The following is a 21721-nucleotide window of genomic DNA, read 5'->3' on the forward strand; positions in this document are numbered from 1 at the left end:
AAAATAGGAAAACGGTCGACTATTGGTTTGTAAATAGAGAGATATAAATTTAATAAATAAATTTAACAAATGTGACCCTGCAGGCCATCCATGTAACTTCCCACTAATAATCGATTGATCAAACTCGGAATTTCAAATCAAATCCGAAAAAAAATTTCGGAGCGCACACACACAAACATACATACAGACGTACGGACACCATCGCAGGAATAGTCAGGGAAGCTTTCTAGGACCATAAAACGTTGAGATCTGATGACGACTTGATTTTCGAAAAACGGAGTGAAACCAATAAATCTCCACATTTTTGAAAATTTTCAAAATTTTCTTAGCGGAAAGTTAAAAATTTATTACCCACCCGAGGCAAAATTATTAGAATGATAAAATCTACGGCACTTAAACATGTCCTAGAAACAAGTAAGAAAAACTGCACGTGATTGATTTGTATTTAACTAACTTTTATGATCAAATAACAATACTTACGTTTCCAAATACTGGAACACCCTGTAGACCGGCTTCCTGTACACGAGGAATCCGTCGCACCGCTCCATGCTTAACACTTTCACTTACAAAAACACCTATAAAAACTCTTTACACATATCGTTGCATCACGTTCCAAATACAAATCTTCAAAAAACACCCGAGCTGTCAAATTGACGTTTACTTTTTTCGAACGACGAAAAAACTTTTTGCACTTGATACAAAATTAAGGCGTTCGTACACTAGGGTAAAACAGATTACAAAATTTCTACATTTGGTCCTTCTAGGTAAGTCTAAGTCGTTTGTTATAATAAGGCGCACGATTATTGGATTATGTTTTGTTCGAAGCACTTAAACTAGGTATAAATTTAACGCCAACTGGCCATCACAGTTTGATTTTGATCGATTCTCGACATCATTCGGCAGGCTAAACTAAATCTGAAATGAATGAAATACAGATGAAACGAGTTGGCAATTGTGAAGTATTTCATCGAGGCTTATATTTTCACTTCTTTCCAATTAAATACGTTAGAACGAGTTGGATAAAAAATACAATTTAATTGACATGATTTGAGGTATATAATTTTTTAGTTTGTTTTCTTTTCAGTAGATGGCAGGCATGCTTCTTTCACTTGCGGTATCGAAGTTAAGATCTGTACATGTTTTATGTATATATAATAAACCATAAATGAGTGTATACTTATGGTCTTATAAATAGACTTGGAACAAAATTAAAACTGAGAATAAACCAAGAATTTGCAAAATCTTTACAAATAGAGATTGGTTTATTAGGACTTATAACGTTTCCCACGTTTATTTGCAAGGCTGCCTGACATTCTGACAACTTCACAATTATCATTGTATTGACAGTGTTGTCAGCGATATAGTCGACATTTTGCATATTCTTGTTTCATTCTAAGGTATAACTTTATACCCAGCTTATTTGTAAGGCCATTAGTGTTTAATTTATTGAACACATTATAGTAGTTTGGACAAATAATAATAAAACTACGCCTACATCACTCATCTTAGTCCACAAATCTAATAAAATTTCTCACTTACCTCTACAACGAAATGGTTTGCAGGGGGTGTGACCCTCCTCCCTTCATAATGGAACAAACGAAATGTTATGTCACGTGTTAAGTAACCCTACTGTTCTCTATGGGTGATCTGACACGCACTTGACCCTAACCTTATTGTCGTGTACAAGATGGAATACAACATTCACGGGTCTTAAGAGGCGATTAAGGGCCTATGTCCTATTTATAACCAAGGTCCTAAAGAATCATTGAGAGCAAAATTTAAAGAAATTAACATATTGACCGTTGCTTCTCAGTATATTCTTCATAGTGTAATGTATGTTCATAGGCACATAACTTAATTTGCTGGAAACTGTCATAACCATAATCTTAACATCAGGAACAAACAAACTTATAATGCCTACTACCCGGCTAAGTCGAGTTAGTAAGTCTTTTGTGGGGCGATGTATATGCTTTTACAGATATATAAACATATTTTTTAATAAAAAAAAAGTTTGTTGCGCCCATTCCTCTCAGGTCAGAAGCATTCTCTTTGGAATGGGTAGTTTTTGACATTCAATAAGTGATGTGACATCCTATTTTCAAGAATAAAAATAGTTGAATTTTGAATTTATGTGGGACAGTAACGGCGTGAAAAACCTGGCTGCGCGTAGATTTTGAGGATCGCTTTTGCATCTCAGCGTGTGTCTACAACTCTTACAGGTCCCACGGTGGTAAGGTAGCAATAGTGAACGTCGTACTTGCGCACAGATCGTAGTCTTGGATGACTAACGGCCGTTTTCAATAACCTATCTTTCCTTAGTTTAACTTACTAGAGGTATTAAGACAAATCTATCCTTTTACGCTTACTTACATTTCAATAATCTATCGACATAAAGCATTGGACTTTACCTATACTGGACATAACTATGGATTGATAAGATCTTGTCATTAAACGTTGACAGCAATGTATCCGTAACTAGAGATACGTTATTGAAAACAAACTATGGCATTATGCCGAATGGCTTGGGTCGCGCGCCGCACACTACGCAGGGCGATCTGTGCATAATTTTGCATTAGATTTAGGTCTGCCCTAAATAATGGTTGAGTCGCCTAGCGGCTCCCAGATGTAAGTAGCCACATGCCGCCCTTATTGAAAATTTGAAAATTGAAACATCACTTTTTTTCTGAGTCACTCTTACATTTTTTGAGAATACATTAGGCTAGCTATTCTAGAAAGAATCTCAAGGAAAAAATCGGTGAGCTTAGACCATACGAGAAGTGAATACTCCATCAGGATGAAGTTAATAATAGGAAATAAAATCTTGACTCCACGAAAGCGCTATGAATGGAACTTTTTTATATTATGAGAAAATGAGACGAGTCAGCAACAACGAGATACATTCTGCCCATAATAATGCGTGTCCCACAGTATTTGTGATAGAAATCAAAATATTGAACGTAATCTCAATTGCGCTCGTCACATACTTTCACTAGCGCTGGTAACATAAGCCCAATAATTTCACTAGCTACGGCACTCTTTAAAACAAAACACAAAAATGTCTAGACACAACTGCTTCATGGCAGAAAAACGTACCACTGCAGCTGTAGTGAACACCTAGGCGCCTTGTGCAAAGAAGACATAACAGACAGAAACGAGACAGACAAAAGAAGAAAAAAGAGTAATTAAATTTGAATTAAGCAACACCAATTAACAAATTATAAAACGAACCAATTATAAAACATCAAATTTCACACGCAGCAAGCGATCATAAATAATAAAAACACGCTACATCCGGCCGATGAATGCACTTCCGGTTATGATAAACACAAAGCCACAATCACACATCGGAATGACAGTGACACTCAAGGTTGACGCGCGAATGTCCTTTGTGGTCAAATTACTTGGCTGTTGGCAGTTCGTTTCCCTGTAGATTAACCATGGAAAATAACAATGGTGGCTAAAACGAGAGGAAACCTTAGCGGTATTTTTTCAGTACAAACGTTCTCGACTGTTTTCTTCTAGGTTTTTAACCCTAGAGCAATATTTTTTCAAATAATATCACAATCATTAGAATTTTTATCCTTTTGTTTTACTTTTGTTGATTTTGGAAGTGCTAGGTTACTTCAAACTAAATAGCTATTCAGGTAATTTAAATATATTTTGCGTTAACGTATTCAACTATCATTACCCTAGATTTAAGAACATTAAATTACCACGAAGCTACCAACGTTGTCCTACCAAATCTAAAATATCTACTACTATTAAAAAGGAATAATACGCATCACCCAATAACTGAGGTTCGATCTTGTTATGAGAATACGCATCAGACGATTTCGATAGACGAAAAAAATAAAATACTTTTGAGATTTGGTGAAGCAATAAGATATATTGGAAAGCTACTTGGAAATAACATTAAAACACAATATTATTTATTTCCTTCATCAAGTCAAGACATATTCACTCTATTTGATGAGTCGACGTGTCATGTCTTAGCTAATATGGAGAAAAGGCAATGTTCTTTCAATTTCATGCGCACACTACTGTTGACTAATTAAACACATTGCACTTGATCAGCGGCTTGTTACTGTACGAAGCGCGTGCACTGCGTATCCCATATAATGTGCGCATGCGCCGGAAACGTCATCACCACCTGTCCAATACGAACGCGGCTCAATGACTCGAACACAAAATTATAAAACAAATTTCAAAATTTTAAAAACAACTTAAAATAATTTTATTTAAATTCTCATAGGATTTGCATGATCTTTTAAGTATTTTTATATGTTTGTATAATTATAATAGACTGTTCGCTATTAAACCTGTTAATTAAGGAAACTCTAGTTTCTATTATTTAATTTAGTAAATCATTTGTAAGACTGTCTGTTTCTGAATAAATAAATAAAAAAAAATAACGCTTAACGTAGTAACAATATCAGTATGGTATTCCCTAGAACCCTATCAGATAATAAAAAATCAAATATTCTTATAACATTTCACTTTTTGCATAAACTAGCTGCCCCGACAGATACATATAAAAAAACGTTATGACTACATTTGGATTACGATTTCGAAAATTCAAAAACCATTGAAAATATACTTTTTTTGATGAAAATAAGGGACGAGACGAGCAGGATATTCAGTTGATGGTAATTGATACGCCATGCCCATTACAATGGAATGACGCTCAGGAATCTTGAAAAACCCAAAAAATCTGAGCGGCACTACGATGGCTCGTCATCTTGAGACATAAGATGTTAAGTCTCATTTGCCCAGTAATTTCATCAGCTACGGCGCCCTTCAGACCGTAACACAGAAATGCTAAATCATTACTGCTTCACGGCAGAAATTGGCGCCGTTCTGGTACCCATAATCTAGCTGGCATCCTGTGCAAAGGAGCCTCCCACTTGTACATTGTATGTCACTTTGTGGTAGTGTGCGTGCATTACTCAAAATAGAGGTTAACAGTCAACCTCAATTTTTTTCGACATTTTCACAGTTGCCACAGTCTATCTAGACGTATAAAATATGATCTAAGCATGATACATAACTGTCACAAATACTTTCTTGACTTTTTTTTTTTTTTTATGGAATAGGAGGACAAACGAGCGTACGGGTCACCTGGTGTTAAGTGATCACCGCCGCCCACATTCTCTTGCAACACCAGAGGAATCACAAGAGCGTTGCCGGCCTTTAAAGAAGGTGTACGCGCTGTTTTTAAAGGTACCCATGTCGTATCGTCCCCGAAACACCGCACAAGGAAGCTCATTCCACAGCTTTGTAGTACGAGGGAGAAAGCTTCTTGAAAACCGCACTGTGGAGGACCGCCACACATCCATATGGTGGGGATGATATCCTAACTTGTGGCGTGTCGTGCGATGGTGAAATTCGGCGGCAGGAATCAAGTTAAACAGCTCTTCGGAACACTCCCCGTGATAAATGCGGTAGAAGACACACAATGAAGCGACGTCTCTACGCAACGCCAAGTGATCCAGCCGTTCACAGAGCACTGAGTCCCCGACAATTCGAGCTGCTCTACGTTGCACGCGGTCAAATGCATCGAGCAGATACTGGGGTGCACCAGACCAGAGATGACAGCAATACTCCATGTGTGGCCGGACCTGCGCTTTGTAGAGCGCTAGAATGTGGGCCGGCTTGAAGTATTGCCGTGCTCTATTGATGACGCCCAGCTTCTTCGAAGCCAATTTGGCTTTGCCCTCCAGATGGCCACGGAATTGGCAATCGCTCGAGATTTCGAGACCCAGTATTCCGATACTAGGCGCGGCTTTAAGAGAAGTGTTCTCGAAGAGCGGTGACACGACAAATGGGGTTATTTTAGTGGTAAACGCGCAAACATGAGTCTTCTGGGGGTTAAATTGGACAAGGTTCAATTTACCCCATTCCGCGACCTTCTCGAGAGAGGACTCGATAGAAGACACAAGTTTCTCCCGGCACTGGTCGACGATTCCCCGAGAGAGACCTGCATGGCCCGTGTATACGGCATCACCAGTGCTGTCATCTGCATAGCAATGCATGTTGGAGGTGTCCAACATATCATTGATATGCAGAAGAAACAGCGTAGGAGATAGCACACAGCCTTGGGGCACTCCAGCATTCACGGGCTTCGGGTTCGAGCAATATCCGTCGACAACGACCTGTATGCTACGCCCAGTGAGGAAGCTGGAGGTCCACTTGCACAAGCTCTCGGGAAGCCCAAATGATGGAAGTTTTGAGAGGAGCGCCTTGTGCCATACACGATCAAAGGCCTTCGCTATATCCAGGCTAACTGCCAGGCCTTTCCCTTTGCTTTCAATAGCCGCCGCCCATCTATGTGTTAGGTATACCAGAAGATCACCTGCCGACCGTCCATGGCGAAACCTGTACTGTCGGTCGTTGATCAACTGGTGACCCTCTAGGTATACTAAAAGCTGGTGGCTAATTATGCTCTCCATGATTTTGGAGAGCAGGGGGGTGATAGCAATAGGCCTGTAGTTCGCCGGATCCGAACTGTCTCCTTTTTTTTGGATCGGATGGACAAGGGCTGACTTCCATGAGTCAGGGACTACGCCTTTGGAATAAGAGTGCCGGAATAAACGCGTTAGCACCGGTGTCAACTCAGGGGCACACGTTCTAAGCACGATTGGAGAAATGCCATCCGGCCCGCTCGACTTCCTGACGTCCAACGAAAACAGAGCTCGCCTAACAGTTTTCTGTCTGAACTGTACTTCAGGCATAGAGCTCTGACACCGCGGGATGGTCGGCGGTGTTTTTCCGTTGTCGTCAAGAGTCGAGTTGGAGGCGAAAAGAGCGCACAGGAGCTCGGCTTTCTCTTTTGCCGTATGGGCCAGGGTGTCATTCCTCATGTGCAACGGCGGCATGGACGGCTGGTTGAAGTTACCAGGAGCAGCTTTCGACAACGACCAGAACTTGCGTGTTCCGGTCGGGTAACTGGAAAGCTGCTCGCCGATTTTGACGACGTGCTTAGACATCGCACGGGCGATTTGCCGCTTAAAAAATCTGGAGGCACGGTTATATTTCCTCTTAAGAACTTTGCAGTTCGGATCCTTTGTGCCCAGCGCCGCAACCCAAGTTCGATACGCCTGTTTTTTGCAGTCAGATGCTGCTTTAACTGACGCATCGAACCAGGGCTGTGATCTGCCACCGATCGGTACTACAGAGCTTGGTATAAAAATATCCATGCCCTGCAGTATCACATCGCCTACTGCAATGGCGCAGGCACTAGGATCATCCGAAGAGAAACAAACCTTGCCCCAAGGGTAGGATGCAAAAAAGGAACGCATCCTATCCCAATCTGCTGAGTTGTAGTGCCAAACGCGGCGGGTCGCTGGTGGTTTGCGACGTTGGCGTCGGATAGGCACTACACTCCTGACCAGGCAATGGTCGGACGTTCCAAGAGGGGCGTCGACAAAGACCTGGTAACCATCGGGATGTGTAGTCAGCAGAAGATCTAATAAGGACGGCATGTGGCTATCCACATCCGGGAGCCGCGTTGGCGACTCAACCAATTGGGACAGACCATACGCCAATGCAAAATTATGCACAGATCGCCCTGCGTAGTCTGTGGTACGTGATCCAAGCCATTCGGCATTGTGCCCGTTGAAATCACCCAAGACCACGATTTCAGCGGAGCGCAGCTTGAACGCAGCCCATGAGATGATCGGTTTCTGCGTTACCACTATGGGACCTGTAGACACACGCATAGATACGGACGCGGTCGTCTAAATCTACGCGGAGCCAGAGAGTAGACAGGTCCCTACCCTCAAAATTGCCGAGACGGCGACAGCAGATATCCTCCCTAACGTACACACATACCCCGGCATGAGGCAAAAAGTTGTGCTCAATTTTGTACCCGGGGTACGTTAAATATGTCGTATCGCTAGGTCGAGATATCTGCGTCTCCGTAAGGAAACACAAGGCCGGCTGCGCCGTCTCAAGGTGGTGGTGGACGGCGATTAAATTGGAGTGAATTCCCCTGATATTGCAAAAGTCCACGTTGAGCGTGGAGCGGGGTGCCGTGGTGTTACTGCCTCGTTTGTCCTCGGTCATGCGCGGTTCTGTGCCCACCCCAGAATACGAAGGGCGGCCCGAGCGAGAGTGCTCGGGGAGGGATTCTCCGGCTCTGGTAGAGCTGGTACCCTCCTGGGGTAATATCTTTTTACGGACCGCTCTCATAATTTGTGTGGGGGGGGGGGGGGGGGGAAGGGATGGCCTCCGGTCCTCGACACTAACCTATGCGAAACATAGCGGCACTAGGCCGTTACTTCACGCCGGTATTCTGTGCGAGTGTGGTAATTAACCCGGACGAGTCTGGCCCGATTGTTCTGACGTCATAAGACGGCAGCGTGACTCTCCCACTTCTAAAAAGCCCTTAGTCGCCTCTTACGACACCCATGGGCCTGGGACTCCCCTATTCTTTTTACGCCCCGGAGAAAGTACAAAGTACTCTTGTCCACCTAGGTCCTGTCTGAAAGCCGTTGTTCGGAAACACGTAGAAATCAGCTTAAAGTTCAGATTAGTTAAACGAATCAAATTTTGATTTTGAAACGGAGCAGTTTCATGAAATATTTGTTATACAATTGTTGTGTAAAACTACTCAGCTTTTCATTTTAAATGACATGACATTTTAAAACTTTTATCGCAACGCCGCAGCGTCTGTGCGAGCAAGCAGTTAAATCGCTGTAAACGCGACACTAAGCATATTTACAATTTTAAGCATTACGCTTGAAGCGCTTTAAGGTGCACTGTGAGCTTTGAGTTACCAATCCAAATGCTTAGGTTGGTTTTTAAATTCTCGAACAGTTGCGAACCATGACACAAAATTTTTCAGTTCATATATATTAACAGTTCATATATAGTAACAGAGCATTACACATTTAAATAAAATTCTATTTAGTTGCAGCTCGCAATTTGGATGTTAATTTGGTCAATACAAATGGTCTCCCCTCTTTTATCTTATACTACACTCATTATTGAAACTGGAGCTCGAATAAAACGTAAGCAATAATTAAACATCTACTAAGTTCAGTCCGTATTTTCTTACATGACACGATTTTATATTTTATACGAGAGCTGCACTCCTCTGGTAAGAATAAAACCGTGGCCGAGTCTACTCTGATTGGATACCATAGTCCGAGTCTACTCTGATTGAAGACCATAGTTCGAGTCTACTCTGATAGGATACCATAGTCCGAGTCTACTCTGGAAACCATAGTCTGAGTCAACTCTGATTGGATACCATAGTCCGAGTCTACTCTGATTGGATACCATAGTCTGAGTCTACTCTGGAAACCATAGTCTGAGTCTACTCTGATTGGATACCATAGTCCGAGTCCACTCTGATTGGATACCATAGTCCGAGTCCACTCTGATTGGATACCATAGTCCGAGTCCACTCTGATTGGATACCATAGTCCGAGTCTACTCTGATTGGATACCGTAGTCCGAGTCTACTCTGATTGAATACCATAGTCCGAGTCTACTCTGATTGGATACCATAGTCCGAGTCTACTCTGATTGGATACCATAGTCCGAGTCTACCCTGATTGAATACCATAGTCCGAGTCTACTCTGATTGGATACCATAGTCCGAGTCTACTCTGATTGGATACCATAGTCCGAGTCTACTCTGATTGGATACCATAGTCCGAGTCTACTCTGATTGGATACCATAGTCCGAGTCTACTTTGGATACCATAGTTCGAGTCTACTCTGATTGGATACCTTTGTCCGTGTCTACTCTTATTGGATACCATAGTCCGAGTCTACTCTGATTGGATACCATAGTCCGAGTCTACTCTGGATACAATAGTCTGAGTCTACTCTGATTGGATACCATAGTCCGAGTCTACTCTGATTGGATACCATAGTACGAGTCTACTCTGATTGGATACCATAGTACGAGTCTACTCTGATTGGATACCATAGTCCGAGTCTACTCTGATTGGATACCATAGTCCGAGTCTACTCTGATTGGATACCATAGTACGAGTCTACTCTGATTGGATACCATAGTACGAGTCTACTCTGATTGGATACCATAGTCCGAGTCTACTCTGATTGGATACCATAGTCCGAGTCTACTCTGATTGGATACCATAGTACGAGTCTACTCTGATTGGATACCATAGTACGAGTCTACTCTGATTGGATACCATAGTCCGAGTCTACTCTGATTGGATACCTTTGTCCGTGTCTACTCTTATTGGATACCATAGTCCGAGTCTACTCTGATTGGATACCATAGTCCGAGTCTACTCTGGATACAATAGTCTGAGTCTACTCTGATTGGATACCATAGTCCGAGTCTACTCTGATTGGATACCATAGTACGAGTCTACTCTGATTGGATACCATAGTCCGAGTCTACTCTGATTGGATACCTTTGTCCGTGTCTACTCTTATTGGATACCATAGTCCGAGTCTACTCTGATTGGATACCATAGTCCGAGTCTACTCTGGATACAATAGTCTGAGTCTACTCTGATTGGATACCATAGTCCGAGTCTACTCTGATTGGATACCATAGTACGAGTCTACTCTGATTGGATACCATAGTACGAGTCTACTCTGATTGGATACCATAGTCCGAGTCTACTCTGATTGGATACCATAGTCCGAGTCTACTCTGATTGGATACCATAGTACGAGTCTACTCTGATTGGATACCATAGTCCGAGTCTACTCTGATTGGATACCATAGTCCGAGTCTACTCTGATTGGATACCATAGTCCGAGTCTACTCTGGATACAATAGTCTGAGTCTACTCTGATTGGATACCATAGTCCGAGTCTACTCTGATTGGATACCATAGTACGAGTCTACTCTGATTGGATACCATAGTACGAGTCTACTCTGATTGGATACCATAGTCCGAGTCTACTCTGATTGGATACCATAGTACGAGTCTACTCTGATTGGATACCATAGTACGAGTCTACTTTGGATACAATAGTCTGAGTCTACTCTGATTGGATACCATAGTCCGCGTCTACTCTGATTGGATACCATAGTCCGAGTCTACTTTGGATACCATAGTTCGAGTCTACTCTGATTGGATACCATAGTCCGAGTCTACTCTGATTGGATACCATAGTCCGAGTCTACTCTGATTGGATACCATAGTCCGAGTCTACTCTGGATACAATAGTCTGAGTCTACTCTGATTGGATACCATAGTCCGAGTCTACTCTGATTGGATACCATAGTCCGAGTCTACTCTGATTGGATACCATAGTCCGAGTCTACTTTGGATACCATAGTTCGAGTCTACTCTGATTGGATACCATAGTCCGAGTCTACTCTGATTGGATACCATAGTCCGAGTCTACTCTGATTGGATACCATAGTCCGAGTCTACTCTGGATACAATAGTCTGAGTCTACTCTGATTGGATACCATAGTCCGAGTCTACTCTGATTGGATACCATAGTCCGAGTCTACTCTGATTGGATACCATAGTCCGAGTCTACTCTGGATACAATAGTCTGAGTCTACTCTGATTGGATACCATAGTCCGAGTCTACTCTGATTGGATACCATAGTACGAGTCTACTCTGATTGGATACCATAGTACGAGTCTACTCTGATTGGATACCATAGTCCGAGTCTACTCTGATTGGATACCATAGTACGAGTCTACTCTGATTGGATACCATAGTCCGAGTCTACTCTGATTGGATACCATAGTCCGAGTCTACTCTGATTGGATACCATAGTCCGAGTCTACTCTGATTGGATACCATAGTCCGAGTCTACTTTGGATACCATAGTTCGAGTCTACTCTGATTGGATACCTTTGTCCGTGTCTACTCTGATTGGATACCTTTGTCCGTGTCTACTCTTATTGGATACATTTGTCCGAGTCTAGTCTGATTGGATACCGTAGTCCGAGTTCGCTCGAGTTACTTGTTTACACATTACGAAAGGAGTCGTAGTAGTCATCCGAGTGTATTAGTGTACTCCGATAGTGAAAACCCCGCTTTAATATACCGGCAACCTCATGCTCGGTGGGCAGGCCACTCAACCTACGATCGTTGAACTCCAACAAGAATGATGTAAGGCACTATTATTTAAACAAAGTTTGACATAAAGTAACATATAACTTAGCCGTAACTGGCAGCAAGCAAGACTCCATACTTAGCCACTTAACTCGTAAAGTTGAAAGATCAGAGGCATTCTTGCGAGTCATCACAGAAACTCAATTTAAAGTTCGCTCGTGACAGTAGCTCGGGCTCGCATGCAAGTCGAATGCCGTGTCACATGAATATATAATACGCCGCAGTCTCCACGATTTGAATGCTATATGTATGAACTTGTGACGTAAGAATGCATTGTTTTTAAATTACATTTTTAACGTTTGACCTTACTCTTGCGTCTGTCAAAACCGTTGGCTTACATTATAAACTTATCTGTGTTATTAACAAACGCGAAGTAAAGTTACTCAAAATTTAAAACTTTTGGACTTGAACAGGGACAACATACACAGACAAACAAAATGTGCGTGAGAGAAGAATATCTCTAACCGAGAAATTGAGATAGGAAGCGTAATAGAGTATTTTGGTACCAGGCAATCAGAGTTGAAGAAGAGATTGTCAAATGTATGACGTGAGTAAACCTTAATATATTCTGACATCAAGCGCGATGTATTACTACATAGACACCAGGAGAACATAAATTATGGTAGCGGTGATAGTAATGTCTTTCATAGCGGATGAAATCATATTGTGTCATCCTAGCAACATGTAACAGGACTTCATATGAAGTTAAGAGATTCATGCACTTCTGTGTGCATGAACACATATGTGTACTTTGTACGCACGCTGTTTATTTTATGCTTTACTTACAAATACCGATTTTCCCCTATGCTTGTAGTATACAACCGTATTAGGTACTTGCCAAATTTCATAGTTTTATGTCAACAGAAAATGCACTATAAACTTTGATTCCCTTACGACTGTCAAAATATACTATATGTTTTTGCATAATAAACAGCCGTGCCTTTTTACGTTAACTTGACTTACACTAACTAACTAACCCGATACCTCTAAGTATTCTCGAGGGAATGGGTCTTGAAAGACATACAGATACACGAACGATCCTATAAGGGTTCTGTTTTTTCCCTTTGAGGTACTCAACCCTAAAAATGAAATGACCACCTGGACCGTATTGGTCACATAAAATAATTCCCGAACAGAGACAACTAAAAAAGAAAATACCTAAAACACGAATTTTATTTAATAAATGTAGATTTGAGCATGTATACTTTACATTCCAACAAAAAATCAATATGAGCGTGATACTGGCGCCCGTCCAATTCTTAAGAGCTCGTTCACATTAAGCGATCTCACGCCACTCATTAGTTATTAACTCGGATCACGCTATACTAGCGCCACCCGATCATATTAAAACTATTAATTAATTAATCGAGGTCCCGCATGTTAGAGGAACCGCTCTATTGGTCGAAATCATGAAAGCGCTTCAACAATGTAGTCGCGGACAATATTTTTTTAATGAAAAATATTCAAGGTATTTTATACCAGGCAAAAAGCTTAAGATATATTTATATATCGAGCGAATTTTAAAAGGAAATATATTAATGAAGGAACGTTTGAATCCGATAAATACAATATAGCGATATAACATCAATGATAAATTTCGCATCTAATGGTGGTAGTTCCATGTCGAAACGATCAGTGATTTAGGCGTGATTGAGCTCAAACGAAGACCATTTTCATTATATATATATAGAAGATAACCACCTATGTAATTGACCCATCACGATATCTCTGGAACCATAAGTCGTACAGTCTAGAGATGTAGTAGGAGTATTCCATTCGCCGAACAGAGATCGGCTAAGGATTTTACAAAATTCCAGCCGCAAGAGCTTTTTTTTTCATTATGATTAGAACAACGTCTGCCTGAATATAAATATTTGACTGTAAGTTAGTGCGTTCCTTGTTCTAGAATTAAAATGAAATGGTGTTATTTAAATTTGAGACTTCGAATCAAGCAACCGTTCTAACTTGGCATATCTCCATGAAGAGTACTATTCGTTTTATCAAGGACACTTGCGATACTTATTACGTTATGTCACGCGACTAGGGAAGCCAGCCCCTCTACTTCACGTCATTTCCATTTTATGCTAACAGTCGAGAATTTGTAACTTTTACTACTAACATTTCGTGTACCTTCGTATTTTCTATAAGTTTGTTGTTGCTTGATTTGTCCAAAAAATTGTATGTAAAAAATACAGCAAAGCCGTAAAGTTGCACTTTAAATGTGGTTGTAAAATATTTTCCAGTTAAATTTGCATTTCTTTAATAAATACCCACCATGTGTGTACATGCATTCATCTTAACCAGCTGATATCTTCATTGTGTCTCTTATAAAAGGTAAGTTTAAAATATATATTACATTACTACATACCTTATTATACATACAATTACAATACAATAATTTTTCATCTGTGGCTGAACCAATAGAATTGGCAACTTACTTAATCTGCGTTATGAAAAACCTTAACTGCATCTTGATAAAATATAGAAGCTTGCATAGTGTCAATGGTCCCTTAGAAAATATTGTAACAACACCATAATGATGATCAAAGCTAATCATCCGACTATTTTCCATCAACATGCAAATATCTACATGTAAACTTGCTCCGTCTGTCTATCTTGTAATCAGTGAGAGGTCAAGGAACCTTGGCTAATGACTCGCTATAAACTTACTACTTGGTAAGGCATGACACAAACGAGGCGTTTTATGTACGAATTTCAGGTGTCTCGGTACGTGATCCATGATCAAGTGTATTGTTGTCTCATAGTATAGACGCTTACTGACTTTACCCGCGACAAACGTCTAGTAGAAGAAATCACATAATATTTGCAATCTAATTATGGTTCTTTACCACCACCATTTATATTATATTTGTTATATGTTAATGCGATCTAATATATTAATTATTTTTTTTTATTTTACAATTATTACTATAAAAATACGTAAATTTTTTTAAGCATAATTTGGACAACCTTTGCTATAAAACTATGATCGTAATCAGGTAATTGGTGACTGATATCTAATATAATATAGATATCTTACAGATATTAGAGAACCACAAACTTTTTAGACAGTAGTAGGTACCTACAAAAAAAATATTTTGACATCCAAAAGCAACAATGCGAGTGTTTCTATGATTTACAAAACCAAATTGCCCAACAAATTCGACATTCAGTCTTAAAATTATGATGATTTAATATCGAAAGACGACTTCTGGACAACAACTTGTCATTATATTCAAACATTAGTCAAAACTATTGGGCGATAACAAAATAACAAATCTAACACAATTGTTGTACCACAATTGAGTCTTACAAAAAATTAATTGAAATACCTTGCCATCAAATAACTAGTTAAAGTCAACATCAATTTGATTAATAGACTTGCTGACAGGAATCAATTTAGTAAATCGATTAGAAACCATGAATTGGAAACGATTTGTAGTCCGTTATATGAAATATTGAGCACACAAAGTCACAACCATACAGCACTTTCTTGGGTGACAAATAAAATTAATAACTTAAGAAATATTAAAATACAACATAATACTTAGTCAGGCCATAAACACTGTTAAAATTAAAAATAGTACATTTGAATTGGAATCTGTCATTTTCACACGATTGTTCATTGAATTTTCTCATTTTGGCGCCAATATCGGTATATGAAAACATACAAAGAAGTTGATAGAAATGACAGCCCAATTTTCGACAATACCGATATAATTCCCCACCTCCACTTGGATCATTTTAGCAGATTTTTTAGAAACTTAATTTTTTTTATACATCAGAGATCCCGAAGTCCCAGATGCACTTTATCAAATCGGAATCTATTCTCGTGCAGTTAACCTGATTGATGAATCCTATCCACATGACCAAGCAGTTATAAAACGCTTTGTGTAGCATCGGCCACAACTGAATTACAGCAGTGTGTATTGTGTACGGCACTTGGACACCAGCTATGTTTACATGGAAAACCATTAACATCAATTCACTATAACGGCATACAGAGAGTACAGTGTTCATCTCTGAAGTGTATTTTTCTTAATAAAAGCCGGATCTTGTTCATCATCATCTGCCATACTATTTATTATGAGAAGGCATCACTAAATCAACTATGGATAAGCGTAATGCGATATCTTTTTCCTTATTCCATAGGAACGCATTTCATTCAAAATATTTTCTTTATTAAAATAAGGGACAAGCGAGCAGGACGTTCAGCTGATGGTAATTGATACGCCATGCCCATTACAATGCAGCGGCGCTCAGGATTCTTAAAGAACCCGAAAATTCTGAGCAATTGTAGTGCTACAATTGCGTTCGTCATCTTGAGACATAATATGTTAAGTCTCATTTGCCCAGTAATTTCACTAGCTACGGCGCCCTTCAAACCGAAACACAGTAATGTTTGCACATTACTGCTCCACGGCAGAAATACGCGCCGTTGTGGTGCCCATATTCTAGCCGGCATCCTGTGCAAAGAAGCCTCCCACTGGTTTTAAATACATACGTTACTATTTAATCTGTTCCGATAAAAAGACGAATCCATCTCTCCCAAGACGATATTTCCATTTTGTTTGTATCGCGCACACGGAATGAACTTACGGATGCATTATTCTAATCCAGGAAATATAATGGGAAAGCGTTAAATTTCTGTCGATATCATCTCAATAGACACATTCAAGCTGAAACCAGAATTTATCAAACCACCTGTAAAAAGGTAAGCTGAAGAAGTAATATTTGATTTGAAAAAAGGGTTTTTCCTTTATGATTGTTACTGAAAAAACCGCAAAACTTTCAGTCAGTTTACTAGCTATACACACTCGGTTATACTATCCCTACTAATATTATAAATGTGAATTGTATGTTTGTTTGTTACGCTTTTACACCCGAGCTACTACACCGATTTTGATAAAATATTGTACAGCGATAGATTAGAGCTTGCGTAAGGGCATAGGCTACATTTTATCTCGAAAAAAATCCATGGTTCCTGAGGGATTTGTGAAAAACTGAAATTCACGTCGATCAGCTATAACTACTCAAATAGGAGGTCTAGTTTGCCTAGCAATATTTCTCGAAATAAGATTCATATAATATATTGGGAACGGGAGCGAAAACGGGAACCGGAAATGGAATAGGACATGAGTTAATCTTCAATTTCAAACTTGCCTATTATTTTGAAAAACCCTTTATCTACGCGGTCGAAGTCGCGTACATCAGCTAGCATATTATGACCTTAATAATGACCTTCCGTAGGCGGTGCTTTCAGGACTATATAACGTGGAAAAGGCCGGCAACTCTCCTGTAATTCCTATGGAGTTGCAAGAGAAAGTGGAGGTCCGTTATCATAAGTGATCGCCATCAGGTGATACGGTCACTTGTCCTCCTCATTTATAAAAAAGAATAACAAAAACAAAACAAGTTATTGTACATAAAATTCATTGCAGCGAAGAAACGAACCTCCCAGACGAAGCTGCGTTCAGAAGCTCGCAATTCCCCGCAGTACGAAATCCAATACCTAATTATTAACTTGATATTAAGAAAACAGTTCGTTACGCCGTCTTCATGTTCCAGCTTCTTTATTTATATTTTGCTTCCATAATTAGTTTCTGAATCATCATAAATTATGAGATTTAAAGTCATGGAATTACTTAAGTCACGGGGAAGCAATGACGTTCTGTACACATGGACATATACCTGATATACATAGACATGGCAGAAGTGTGCTTAAAGACAATGTAAGCTCGTTCTCCTTAGTCGTACGTCAACTGTCACTGTCCGAAAATGTTTTACATTGCTGCTTTTTGACCAAGAATATTTTAAACAACCGGAGTAAATGCGGCAATGTATAGAGATACCTGCACTCAAAGCTTATTACGGTGTAGTATCCATATTATGGCTTTGTTTTTATACGACGTGCATTGTCATATATACAGAATATCATTGCGGTAAAGCGATAAATATCTTAGCATTGTCAGGAAACAACATTGAAACAAGAGCGAATTATCGGAAAAATGAGACCGTAAAAGAAATGTAACATTACAAAAACATCGTTTGTTAGTTATACGTTATGTAAAATTACGAGTTTGTTCTTTTGTAAGACCGGCTCCACATATAACGAACGACAGCGAAATAATTCTAGTGAAAGGTGGAAGACTATGAAGGTTTGCGTTCGGCGTCGTTCCCTTTATGTGGACTAGGAATAATAAGTGTCGGAACGAGTAGGTTACCCACCTATTGTTATGCCGCATCATCTACTCAGAGCAGTAATCATAAAATTGACACTGGTGATGATAAACTGACTACCAAAGGTGACTGTAATCACATGCGCTCGTTACTCTAAGTACGGTTTTTTTCTATGGAAAAGGAGGACAAACAAGGGTACGGGTCGCTGGGTGTTTATTTATTTATTTATTAAGTTGTGTGTGAGGGTGTTAAGTGATCACCGCCACCCACATTCTCTTGCAACATCAAAAGAATCACAGAAGCTTTGCCGGCCTTAAAGGAAGGTGTGCGAGATTTTTTTGAAGGTCATGTCGTATCCGGAAACACCGCACAAGGAAGACCATTCCACAGCTTTGTTGTCCATGGAAGAAAGTTCCATGCCAACAAAAGATATATTAATGGTTCGCACATTTCGATTTTAATCGATCAACTGCTCAAATTGGATTCCATTCAAAACTCCCGAATAGACTTTCAATGAAATCAGAGCGATTAAAATCGATTAAACAAAAGTTAGACACCATTTAACTTTTGTCGCATCAACTCTCTTGTTGACTGAAATACGACACGGACGAAATTGTCGACTTCATTGTATTTGTTTACAGTTTAGTGTAACGTGCTCATTGTTTAATGTTTTGTTATTTGTGACGCGTTCAATAAAAGGAACGATCTCAATATAAATTCATTAATTATTTTTAATTTTACTTCTCAGATTAGAAATATTTAGAATTATTGGATTAGAGACAAGCCTTGTATACCACTTTACGCATCTTATTGTTACCAGTGCACTGGAAGCCGGCTAGATTCTGGGCACTACTATTAATTTGTAAACATTACTGTGTTTCGGTCTGAAGGGCGCCGTAGCTAGTGAAATTACTGGGGAAATGAGACTTAACATCTTATGTCTCAAGGTGACGAGCGCAATAGTGCCGCTTAGAATTTTTGGGTTTTTCTAGAATCCTGAGCGGCACTGCATTGTAATGGGTAGGGCGTATCAATTACCATCAGCTGAACGTCCTGCTCGTCTTGTCCCTTATTTTCCTAAAAACAATCTTGGCTATTTATGTTGGATCGATTTCAATTAATCTGTCTGAACATATGAATTCGTTTCCAAGTAATTGCGAAACAATTGATGAACTAGAATTGTAAGATTTAATGATGGAATAAATAAGTCTTTTTAGCCAGTAATTCTGGTTTCTCACTCTTCAAACCGAAACACCCCAAATAGCACCATCAGTGTAAAATTTTCTCATTATTTTAGTGGCAAGAAAAAAGGTGGAAATATAATAATAGCTAAACCCATCTGCACTACTCCTGCTCAATTTTATAGTATTATTAGGTTAAAAGGTAAAAAATATAAAGGAAAAAGGGTCAACGAAACACTAGAAATATGAATCGTATCCATAAAAAAAATTTGTCGAATGGTCTTAGATTAGTCTCGCCTGAGTCCCATCCTATACATTCAGTTCTATAGTCCATACTTCCGCGATTCGCCTAAAAGAAAAGTAGTTTTCATTATGTCTATACTTAAGGTTATAAATGTGAATGTCAATGAAATTTTGCATCGAGTTAGATAGTTTGGAATAGCATATAATACGAGTATGTACTCAGAGGCGTGCATATCATATAGGCAGTTAGGCAGTGCCTACCCCGATATAAGCCTAAATAAATGTAGCACTAGTGTTGAAGTTAATTTAGTTTAATTTGGATCCCGTTATTTTATAACCAAACTTCTATTTAACACCCACTCATAAAAATGTTCCTTACGGTTGATACTAAATACCTACGGTGAGCATTCTTTCCATATTCTAAAACTCAACTACTAGTTAGATCCACAATGACTACCTTACTAGAAAACCAATGCACGCCCCTGTATATACTTCTGATGCCCGAACAATATTCGATTCCTTTGGGATAGTTAAACATAACTGTTACAGAGCAAGAGTCAACATGACTTTTTTATTAAAACATCGAAATTTCAAAAGTTTCGAAAGTTTTTACCCGCCACTTCATCCGCGTTGAATAGTTACTTCGGGCATTTTTTTCAAGATATAGCGCATATCCCCTGTCATTGTAGACATTCTCTTTAATAGTATTTCCCTGTGAACTTTAATCTCCAATATCCCCATATAGGTCAAAATTTCAAAAATGCTCGAACAAATGTTTATAAATTATTTCTTATCAAGTGCGTAAATACAGAGTTTCATGGTTCTATCTTCGATAATGAAGAATTTTCATACAAACTGTCATCCCCTATTTCACCCCTCCATTTATTATTTTGCAATCAAAGGTAGCCTATGTTCTTTTTCAAGCTCTAGTCTATCTCTGTACTAAATATTATCAAAATTGGTTCGGTGCTTTAAGCGAGCAAAACGTAACAAACTTACTTTCACATTCATAATATTAGTACAGCGATTATTAGTAACATGTAAATCCTGAGGAACAGTAAATAAATCCAACGTTATGCAAATACCTGTGAAGACGCCGAGCGAACTACAAAGACCGGTTCTATCTTCTGTCAATGCATCCCAACAACATTTCATAATAATTTGTATCCACGAACATTTCGCATAAGGGGGTTTCATTTTTATATAACAATTGCTTAACCCGTTGAATGCTACATAAAACTGTCGCTCATTCGTATTGAATAATGCAACCTTACTAAAAAACCAAAAACATTTGTTGAACCGATCGCTACCAAGCTTACAATGTTCACTCGCTGGGCTTATGTGAAAATTTCATCAAAATCTTCACCCATAGGCATTTAATAACGTCTATCTATAACCCAATAGGTTTTTTTTTATATTTATTTAAAATACAATGTAGTTATAGCTTACAATATAATAACACACACTTAAACTTTAGGAAGCTTATCTGTGTGTGAAGCCGTAAAATTAAATTACATAATATTTAAAAAGAAAGGAACAATTATTTTCAATTAATACAGTTATTATAAGATATTATTTAAAACAAAGTACAAAAATCAATAAAATGGAAAATAAAAAATAATTATCAACTAAATGTTAGTAATTACAAATTAGTTGTCTACTTGGCTTACCGCAGATAAAAATTATATTAATGAAGGATTTTGTAAAAAGTACTTTTTTAACGATGACTTATATTTATTTTTATTTATATATAATTTTTGAATCTCTAAAGGAGTCTCGTTTAAGTATGGAGAATGACGTAGTTTTTTGCTCTGGTGCCATATATATTTGTAGATTTAGGTAATTTAAATGACATGCTTGTTCCTGTAAATTATCTTAAAAAGGTTGAACCGTTGACCAAGGTAACACCAAGGTGTCCCCGGTTCGATCCTCACCCACCACGTACCTATAAGTATCTACGATTATTCGACGCACACGCATATATGTATATCATATTCTCAGGTCGGCAACTATCTTGTGGTGTTTGACAAAGAGCATAAGCT

At 39.0% G+C, this 21721-nt stretch overlaps 1 protein-coding gene across 4 annotated transcripts in view; it reads right to left on the minus strand.

Moving 5' to 3' along the window:
* LOC126967618 (focal adhesion kinase 1) overlaps positions 1–21721 on the minus strand; it is a 188438-nt gene that overhangs the window by 120196 nt on the left and 46521 nt on the right. For 2 of the 4 annotated variants that reach the window (XM_050812170.1, XM_050812171.1), the window contains exon 2: positions 481–915. The exons of the other annotated variants lie outside the window; for them this stretch is intronic. In XM_050812170.1, the coding sequence (XP_050668127.1) occupies positions 481–548 (68 nt within the window). In that variant the 5' untranslated portion in view covers positions 549–915. The remainder of the gene's footprint in view (positions 1–480; positions 916–21721) is intronic. 4 annotated transcript variants of the gene reach the window in all.

This window comes from Leptidea sinapis, chromosome 13 (genome assembly GCF_905404315.1).
Source record: "Leptidea sinapis chromosome 13, ilLepSina1.1, whole genome shotgun sequence".
NCBI lineage: Eukaryota > Metazoa > Arthropoda > Insecta > Lepidoptera > Pieridae > Leptidea > Leptidea sinapis.